At 41.5% G+C, this 10339-nt stretch overlaps 1 protein-coding gene across 1 annotated transcript; it reads right to left on the reverse strand.

Moving 5' to 3' along the window:
- Positions 1-200: 200 nt before the first annotated feature.
- LOC123070861 (uncharacterized) lies at positions 201-998 on the reverse strand. Its single transcript, XM_044494241.1, has one exon. The coding sequence runs from the start codon at positions 750-752 to the stop codon at positions 426-428; it is 327 nt and encodes a 108-aa protein (XP_044350176.1). The 5' UTR covers positions 753-998; the 3' UTR covers positions 201-425.
- Between the last annotated feature and the right edge of the window lie 9341 nt (positions 999-10339).

Raw genomic sequence — 10339 nt, forward strand, 5'->3', positions numbered from 1 at the left:
TTTTCAAATACAAGAGGCGAGGTAGATTCTTCAAAAGAAATTCGAGGTTCGGCCGCTCAAGGCCTTGACCTCGGGCGTTCAGCTCTGATCTATCGCTTTCCTGACATCAAATCAAAGGATCAAGAGTTGAAGACTCCACCTGAAAACGGAAGAACATTGGAGCACAGTGGTACCTGGTACTCAAATTATGCGCGCTGACAGAGCGAATTTATGACATCTTTATTCAATGGTACTATTGTACACCACACCACGGAGACGGGAGGATCCTACGCTAGCCACGGCTGCACCACCGCACACCGGGGGCGCCCGGCGCCCGGCCCCCGGCTCCCAGGCGGGCCCATACAGGTTACCCCACGTCTCTCCTGAGCTAGCCCCGGCGAACAAGGTCATCTCGCGGCCGCGCGCACCTCCTCCTCCTCGGCTCTTCAGATCTCCGGCTCCGGCGGCACCTCCACGGTGGCGGACGCCTCCGGGAGGAGGTGCTCGGGGCGGCACCCGGCGACGAAGTCGATGATCTCCTTGCCGGACTCCTCCGCGCCGCTGGGCGGCGGCGAGATCCGGAGCAGCACGGTGATGGCCACGAGGAAGAAGGCCGTGGAGACGAGCAGCGGCCAGAAGAAGGAGACCACGGCGCCGAGCCTGGGCCCGACGGCGGAGATCGACACCACGGCGACGGCGAGGAACGCCACCGCCGCCGCCGCACGCAGCCGGTGCTCCCACATTAGCTCCCCGAGCTTCGCCTTCGTCGTCATCGCCGGATCGGCGCCGCAAGCACGCCCGGAGAGCAGAGATCTACGGGAGGGAGGTCTGGCTAGCTGGCTAGCCCGGTGGCTTGGCCTCGGCTAGGGCTTTGGTTTTAGGAAGAGAGATGGGGGTTTCGTCGGAAGGGTGGAGACTGGAGAGTGGGGAAAGGTATGGTGATAAGCGTGGGGTTATCTCATACTCCTACTGAGGAGATTCGCCCTGCCGCCGCCTCCAGCCAACGTTGTGTGCTTTTTTGGGCATGCTTTTTTCTCGCAGCGACGGGGATGGCGTGGATGTAGATACTGTCGACGACGGTGCGCTTACCTTTTACGACGGAGTTCACCAAAATGCCCCCACACGCGCAGGACTGCTGTGCTCATGGGTCGCTGTGATTTGCTTCACTAGTGGTCTCGGACACGCGAATTCTTGATATTTCTTTTGGTTTTCTGTATTTGCCAAGGTCTGTTGTATACAAGTTTAAACCATTGGTAGCATGTGTTTACTGTATGATCCGCATAAACATAAAGTTTAAAGCACATTTCAATAAGGTCCACTGAAAGCAGCGGTTTTCTCAGCCAGCTCGCGTCGTGCAGAGGAGAGGAACACGGAGTCGAGTAGATGCGAGTAGGGGATGGCACACGTTCGCGTAAAAGTGACGGGAGGGACTGGGTCGCCTCCCGCCGAATCAGACGCCTCTATTTAGCCCCCTTCGACACACTTAACAACGGGAGCGATTGGATCATCTTCCGCCAAATTGGACGCCTCTGTTTAGCACCCTTCGGCTCACCTCTGGGGAATGCAAGGGGCTGTTAGCGTAAAAGCGATGAGAGGGATTGGCTCGCCTCCCGCCGAATCAGACGCCTCTATTTAGCCCCCTTCGACTCACCTAGCAACGGGAGCGATTGGATCATCTTTCGCCAAATCAGACGTATTTGTTTAGCACCCTTCGGCTCACATCTAAGAAATGCAAAGGGTGTGTTCGCGTAAAAGCGACGGGAGGGATTGAGTCGCCTCCCGCCGAATCAGACGCCTCTATTTAGCCCCCTTTGACTCACCTAGCGATGGGAGGGATTGGATCACCTTTCGCCAAAATCGGACGCCTCTATTTAGCATCCTTCGGTTCACCTTCGGGAAATGCAATGGAAAATTTGTGCACGCAACCAAACAGACTACAGGTCGACGTGCAGCATAAAGGGTTTCGGCGGGCCACAGGTACACTGCACACTAATACTGGTTGTACATCTGAGAGGGCATTTTGGGAAGGCATGTATTTTCGTTGTGTGATCTACAGCTGTTGGATTGTCAGGGTCCGTTTGGCGTTACACGGGCAATGCACGCAGGGGCGCAAGGGCCGGAACGTGGGGCCAACAGTGCGCATGTACGGCTCATGAGGGCTTCGTTGCTTGCTCACGTTGTTGGCACGTGCAACGCACTCGACTCACCTCCATGAATTCTCTCTCCCTTTTTTTAGATGAATGAATTCTCTCTCCCGTGACCTTGCGATGGGCAAGAGGACAGCCTGCACGCCAATGCTATACATCGCCTAAAGCCTAAGCATCGACTGCGGCTCACCTCAGTGGGCCAGCCCAGTAAAGCAGTTTTTGGGAAGCTTTTATGAACCAGTTTAGACTGGCCATAGAAGCTTCTCTCTCTGTGTGTGTGTGTGTAATTTTTGTTTCTAATATGTGTTTTATCGTTATCATCGGTTTTCTTTATTTTTTTTTCATTACATGCACTTTTTATTTCCAATACACGTTGTACTTCTTTGTGTACACACAGAACATTTTTTTGATACATGTTTTGAATACATGTCACACATTTTTCAGATACACACTCAATATATATTTTTGAGTGTTATGAAACATTTTACTAAACTAGAAGAACAATATTTCACATTGTATATTTTTTCTCTAAAAATGTCATGACATTTTTTCAAAACACGTGAACATTTCCTTAAAATGTCACGAACATTTATTTGATTGGTATGAAACATTTTTTTCAGTTACAACTTTTTTTATAAATTGTATAAACATATTTAAAAAAATCATGATCATTTTCTAAATGTCACATTCTTTTTTTTGAATAGTACAAACAGTTTTTGGAAAGTGGGTGATTTTTTTTACAGTGTGTTACCATTTTTAAATTACAAGAAGTACGTTAAATAAATTAATGTTTGAAATGTTTTTTTGTAGTATTCTCGAAATGTAAACAAACCTAGAAAAGGAAAAGAAAAGAAAACTGAACGTAACAAGAAAACTAATGAAACTAACAAACGTAACACTACTAGGCCAGCCCACCATACACCTTGTTTGATGCGGGGGCCTAGATGCGCCCAGCCTGCCATTTCTCGTCTCACAACTTTGTTGCTTGTTCTCATTTGATATCGGACCCATTGTGAATCGGGTTGGAATCTCGTTTACTATTTTGCAATCTTTACTTTCCAATCTATACAACAAAAATACCAAAAATATTTACTTTAGTATCTCTATTAGATCTCACTTTTGCGAGTGACCATGAAGGGATTGACAACCCCTTTATCGCGTTGGTTGCAAGGTTCTTGATTGTTTGTGCAGGTACTAGGTGACTTGTGCGTCGTCTCCTACTGGATTGATACCTCGATTCTCAAAACTGAGAGAAATACTTAAACTACTTTGCTGCATCACCCTTTCCTTTTCAAGGGAAAAACCAACGCAAGCTCAAGAAGTAGCAAGAAGGATTTCTGGTGCCGTTGCCGGGGAGATCTACGTCAAGTCAAGCCATAACAAGTACCCATCATAAACTCTTCTCCCTCGCATTACATTATTTGCCATTCGCCTCTCATTTTCCTCTCCCCCACTTCTAAAGCGATTTTCAAAAACCTTTGCCTTTTCTTTCCCCTCTTCCGTTCGTCTCTTTTTGCTTGCTTCTTGTGTGCATGTGTGTTGGATTGATTGTTTGTCACGATGGCTCAAGATAATACTAAACTGTGTGACTTTTCCAATACCAACAACAATGATTTTATTAGCACTCCGATTGCTCCTACTATCGATGCTGAATCTTGTGAAATTAATACCGCTTTGTTGAATCTTGTTATGAAAGATCAATTTTCTGGCCTTCCTAATGAAGATGCCACAACCCATCCAAACAACTTCGTTGATTTGTGTGATATGAAAAAGAAGAAAGATGTGCATAATGATATTGCTAAATTGAAGCTATTTCCGTTTTCGCTTAGAGATCATGCTAAAACTTGGTTCTCTTCTTTGCCTAAAAATAGTATTGATTCATGGAATAAGTGCAAAGATGCTTTTATCTCTAAGTATTTTCCTCCCGCTAAGATCATCTCCCTTAGGAACGATATTATGAATTTTAAGCAACTTGATCATGAGCATGTTGCACAAGCTTGGGAGAAGATGAAATTAATGATACGTAATTGCCCTACATATGGTTTGAATTTGTGGATGATTATACAAAAAAATTATGCTGGATTAAATTTTGCTTCCAGAAATCTTTTAGATTTGGCCGCGGGAGGCAGTTTTATGGAAATAACTTTAGGAGAAGCTAATAAACTCCTAGACAATATTATGGTTAACTATTCTCAATGGCACATCGAAAGATCTACTAGTAAAAAGTTCATGCGATTGAAGAAATTAATGTTTTGAGTGGAAAGATGGATGAACTTATGAAATTATTTGCTAATAAAAGTGTTTCTTCTGATCCTAATGATATGCCTTTGTCCACTTTGATTGAGAATAATAATGAATCTATGGATGTGGATTTTGTTGGTAGGAACAATTTTGGTAACAACGCGTATAGAGGCAATTTCAATTCTAGGCCGTTTCCTAGTAACCCCTCTAATAATTATGGTAATTCCTACAATAACTCTTATGAAAATTTTAATAAGATTCCCTCTTATTTTGAGAACAGTGTTAAAGAAGAGTTCGCAAAAGAATTTCAATGCTTTGATTGAAGAAAAATTGTTTAAGATCGATGAGTTGGCTAGGAACGTGGATGGAATTTCTCTTGATGTTGATTCTTTGAAACTTTGATCTATTCCACCTAAGCATGATATCAATGAGTCTCTCAAAGCCATGAGAATTTCCATTGATGAGTGCAAAGAAAGAACCGCTAGGATGCGTGCTAAAAAAGATTGGTTTGTGAAAGCGTGTTCTTCTAGTTTTCATGATAATAATGATGAAGATCTAAAAGTGATTGATGTGAATCCTATTAAATCTTTGTTTTCCAATATGAATCTTGATAAATATGGGACTGGAGATGAGTCAACTTTAGTTAAAAGGTGTCCCAATGATTCGAAGTTTTTAGATCTAGATGCAAAAATTGATAAAAGTGGGTTTGAGGAGATCAAAACTTTAGATAGCAATGAACCCACTATTTTGGATTTCAAGGGATTTAATTATGATAATTGTTCTTTAATAGATTGTATTTCCTCGTTACAATCCGTGTTAAATTCTCCTCATGCTTATAATCAAAATAAAGCTTTTACTAAACATAGCGTTGATGCTTTGATGCAATCTTATGAAGAAAAGCTTGAACTAGAAGTTTACATCCCTAGAAAACTTTATGATGAGTGGGAACCTACTATTAAGATTAAGATTAAAGATTATGAATGATATGCTTTGTGTGATTTGGGTGCTAGTGTTTCCACGATTCCAAAACTTTGTGTGATGTGCTAGGTTTTCGTGAATTTGATGATTGTTCTTTCAATTTGCATCTTGCGGATTCCACCATTCAGAAACCTATGGGAAGGATTAATGATGTTTTTATTGTTGCAAATAGGAATTATGTGCCTGTAGATTTCATTGTTCTTGATATAGATTGCAATCCTACATGTCCTATTATTCTTGGTAGACCTTACCTTAGAATGATTGGTGCAATTATTGATATGAAGGAAGGAAATATTAGATTTCAATTTCCGTTAAGGAAGGGCATCAAACACTTTCCTAGGAAGAAAATTAAACTGCCTTATGAATCTATTATGATAGCCACTTATGGATTGCATACCAAAGATGAAAATACCTAGATATATTCGTGTTTTTATGCCTAGCTAGGGGCGTTAAACGATAGCGCTTGTTGGGAGGCAACCCAATTTTATTTTTGTTCTTGGCTTTTTGCTCCTGTTTAGTAATAAATAATTTATCTAGCTTCTGTTTAGATGTGGTTTTATGTTTTAATTAGTGTTTTTGCCAAGTAGAACCTTTGGGAAGACTTGGGTGAAGCCTTTGCGATCTTGCTGTAAAAAACAGAAACTTTTGCACTCACAAAAATAGTTGTCATTTTTTATAGAAGAGTGCTTTTAGGTTGATTATTTTGCAGACGATTAATAGAAAAATTCCTCACGTCCACCAATTTATATCAGAATTTTTAGAGTCACGGAAGTATTCGAAATTTACAGATTGCTACAGACTGTTTTGTTTTTGACAGATTCTGTTTTTCGTGTGTTGTTTGCTTATTTTGATGAATCTATGAGTAGTATCGGGTGGGTCTGAACCATAGACAAGTTGGAATACAATAGTTTTAACACCAATATAAATAAAGAATGAGTTTATTACAGTACCTTAAAGTGGTGGTTTATTTTCTTATACTAACGGATCTCATGAGATTTTCTATTGAAGTTTTGCGTTGTGAAGGTTTCAAGGTTTTGGGTAAAGATTTGATGGATTTTGGAAAAAGGAGTGGCAAGAGCCTAAGCTTGGGATGAATAAGGCACCCCAAGGTAAAATTCAAGGACAACCAAAATCCTAAGCTTGGGGATGCCCCGGAAGGCATCCCCTCTTTCCACTTCGTCTATCGGTAACTTTACTTGAGGCTATATGTTTAGTCACCACATGATATGTGTTTTGCTTGGAGCGTCTTGTATGATTTGAGTCTTTGCTTTTTAGTTTACCACAATCATCCTTGATGTACACACCTTTTGGGAGAGACGCGCATGAATCGGAATTTATTAGAATACTCTATGTGCTTCACTTATATCTTTTGAGCTAGACAATATTGCTCTAGTGCTTCACTTATATCTTTTTAGATCACGGTGGTGGTTTTATTTTATAGAAATTGTTGATCTCTCATTCTTCACTTATATTATTTTGAGAGTATTTTAGAACAACATGGTAATTTGCTTTGGTTATAAAATTAGTCCTAATATGATGGGCATCCAAGATGGGTATAATAAAAACTTTCATATAAAGTGCATTGAATACTATGAGAAGTTTGATTCTTTATGATTGTTTTGAGATATGAAGATGGTGATATTAGAGTCATGATAGTAGAGTAGTTGTGAATTTGAGAGATACTTGTGTTAAAGTTTGTGATTCACGTAGCATGCACGTATGGTGAACCGTTATGTGATGAAGTTGGAGCATGATTTATTTATTGATTGTCTTCCTTATGAGTGGCGGTCGGGGACGAGCGGTGATCTTTTCCCACCAATCTATCCCCCTAGGAGCATGTGCGGAGTACTTCGTTTCGATAACTAATAAATTTTTGCAATAAGTATTTGAGTTCTTTATGACTAATGTTGAGTGCATGGATTATATGCACTCTCACCCTTCCATCATTGCTAGCCTCTCTAGTACTGCGCAACTTTCGCCGGTACCATACACCCACCATATACCTTCCTCAAAACAGCCACCATACCTACCTATTATGGCATTTCCATAGCCATTCCGAGATATATTGCCATGCAACTTTCCACCGTTCCGTTTATTATGACACGCTCCATCATTGTCATATTGCATTGCATGATCATGTAGTTGACATCGTATTTGTGGCAAAGCCACCGTTCGTAATTTTTCATACATGTCACTCCTAAATCATTGCACATCCCGGTACACCGCCGGAGGCATTCACATAGAGTCATATTTTGTTCTAAGTATTGAGTTGTAAGTAAATAAAAGTGTGATGATCTTCATTATTAGAGCATTGTCCCAGTGAGGAAAGGATGATGGAGACTATTATTCCCCCACAAGTCGGGATGAGACTCCGGACTAAATAAAAAAATTTAAGAAAAGAGGCCATAAAAAAGAGAAAAGGCCCAAATAAAAAAATGAGAGAAAAAGAGAGAAGGGACAATGCTACTATCCTTTACCACACTTGTGCTTCAAATTAGCACCATGATCTTCATGATAGAGAGTCTCCTATGCTGTCACTTTCATATACTAGTGGGAATTTTTCATTATAGAACTTGGCTTGTATATTCCAATGATGGGCTTCCTCAAAGTGCCCTAGGTCTTCGTGAGCAAGCAAGTTGGATGCACACCCACTTAGTTTCTTTTGTTGAGCTTTCATACACTTATAACTCTAGTGCATCCATTGCATGGCAATCCCTACTCACTCACATTGATATCTATTGATGGGCATCTCCATAGCCCGTTGATACACCTAGTTGATGTGAGACTATATTCTCCTTTTTTTGTCTTCTCCACAACCATCGTTCTATTCCACCTATAGTGTCATGTCCATGGCTCACGCTCATTTATTGCGTGAAGATTGAAAAAGTTTGAGAACATCAAAAGTATGAAACAATTGCTTGGCTTGTCATCGGGGTTGTGCATGATTAAATACCATGTGATGAAGATAGAGCATAACCAAACTATTTGTAGGGATAGCTTTCTTTGGGCATGTTATTTTGAGAAGACATGATTGCTTTGTTAGTATGCTTGAAGTATTATTATTATTTTTATGTCAATATTAAACTTTTGTCTTGAATCTTTCGGATCTGAACATTCATGCCACAATAAATAAAATTACATTGATAAATATGTTAGGTAACATTCCACATCAAAAATTTTGTTCTTATCATTTACCTACTCGAGGACGAGCAAGAATTAAGCTTGGGGATGCTTGATACGTTTCCAACGTATCTATAATTTTTTATTGTTCCATGCTATTATATTATCTGTTTTCGATGTTTAGTGGGATTTAATATGCTGTTTTATATTATTTTGGGACTCACATATTAACCGGAGGCCCAGTGCCGGTTTCTGTTTTTTTTGCCTATTTTAGAGTTTTGCAGAAAATGAATACCAAACGGAGTCCAAACGGAATGAAACCTTCGCGGTGATCTTTCTTGGACCGAAAGCAAACCAGAAGACTTGGAGTTGAAGTTAGAAACGCCACAAGGCGTCCACAAGGCGGGAGGGCGCGCCCCCCACCCTCGTGGGACTCTCGTAGCCCCACTGACGTACTTCTTTCGCCTATATATACTCTTATACCCTAGAAACATCAGGGGGAGCCACGAAACCACTTTTCCACCGCCGCAACCTTCTGTACCCGTGAGATCCCATCTTGGTGCCTTTTCCGGCGATCTGCCAGAGGGGGATTCGATCATGGAGAGCTTCTACATCAACACCATTACCTCTCTGATGAAGCGTGAGTAGTTTACCACAGACCTTCGGGTCCATAGTTATTAGCTAGATGGATTCTTCTCTCTCTTTGATTCTCAATACAAAGTTCTCCCAATGTTCTTGGAGATCTATTTGATGTAATACTCTTCTGCGGTGTGTTTTCCGAGATCCGATGAATTGTGGATTTATGAACAAGATTATCTATGAATATTATTTGGTTCTTCTCTGAATTCTTATATGCATCATTTGATATCTTTGCAAGTCTCTTCGAATTATCGGTTTAGTTTGGCCTACTAGATTGATCTTTCTTGCAATGGGAGAAGTGCTTAGCTTTAGGTTCAATCTTGCCCAGTGACAGTAGGGGCAGCAAGGCACGTATTGTATTGTTGCCATCGAGGATAAAAAAATGGGGTTTATATCATATTGCTTGAGTTTATCCCTCTACATCATGTCATCTTACTTAATGCGTTACTCCGTTCTTATGAACTTAATACTCTAGATGCATGCTGGATAGCGGTCGATGTGTGGAGTAATAGTAGTAGATGCAGAATCGTTTTGGTCTACTTGACACGGATGTCATGCCTATGTTCATGATCATTGCCTTAGATATCTTCATAATTATGCGCCTTTCTATCAATTGCTCGACAGTAATTTGTTCACCCACCGTAATACATGCTATCTGAGAGAAGCCACTAGTGAAACCTATGGCCCACGGGTCTCTTTTCCATTATATTGCATCTCTTTAAATCTCGTTTACTATTTTGCAATCTTTACTTTCCAATCTATACAACAAAAATACCAAAAATATTTACTTTACTATCTCTATTAGATCTCACTTTTGCGAGTGACCGTGAAGGGATTGACAACCCCTTTATCGCGTTGGTTGCAAGGTTCTTGATTGTTTGTGCAGGTACTAGGTGACTTGTGCGTCGTCTCCTACTGGATTGATACCTTGGTTCTCAAAACTGAGGGAAATAATTATGCTACTTTGCTGCATCACCCTTTCCTCTTCAAGGTAAAAACCAACGCAAGCTCAAGAGGTAGCAGTTTGCCCGCCTCGTCCCCCGGCAGCGGGTGCGTCCCCGGTGGACTTGTCACCCCGTGACCTGGCCCCTCTGGTGCGCTCAGGTGCAGAGAGCGACCTATCCAGCGTGAGTATGTTGGTTCTGCCTACGACCACTCCACACTCCCCCGACATGGTGTCGACTAGCACCTCCTCATCCCTGTCATGGATGCTGGCCCGACACCCTTGCTATGAT

Source organism: Triticum aestivum, chromosome 3B, assembly GCF_018294505.1.
Source record: "Triticum aestivum cultivar Chinese Spring chromosome 3B, IWGSC CS RefSeq v2.1, whole genome shotgun sequence".
Lineage (NCBI taxonomy): Eukaryota > Viridiplantae > Streptophyta > Magnoliopsida > Poales > Poaceae > Triticum > Triticum aestivum.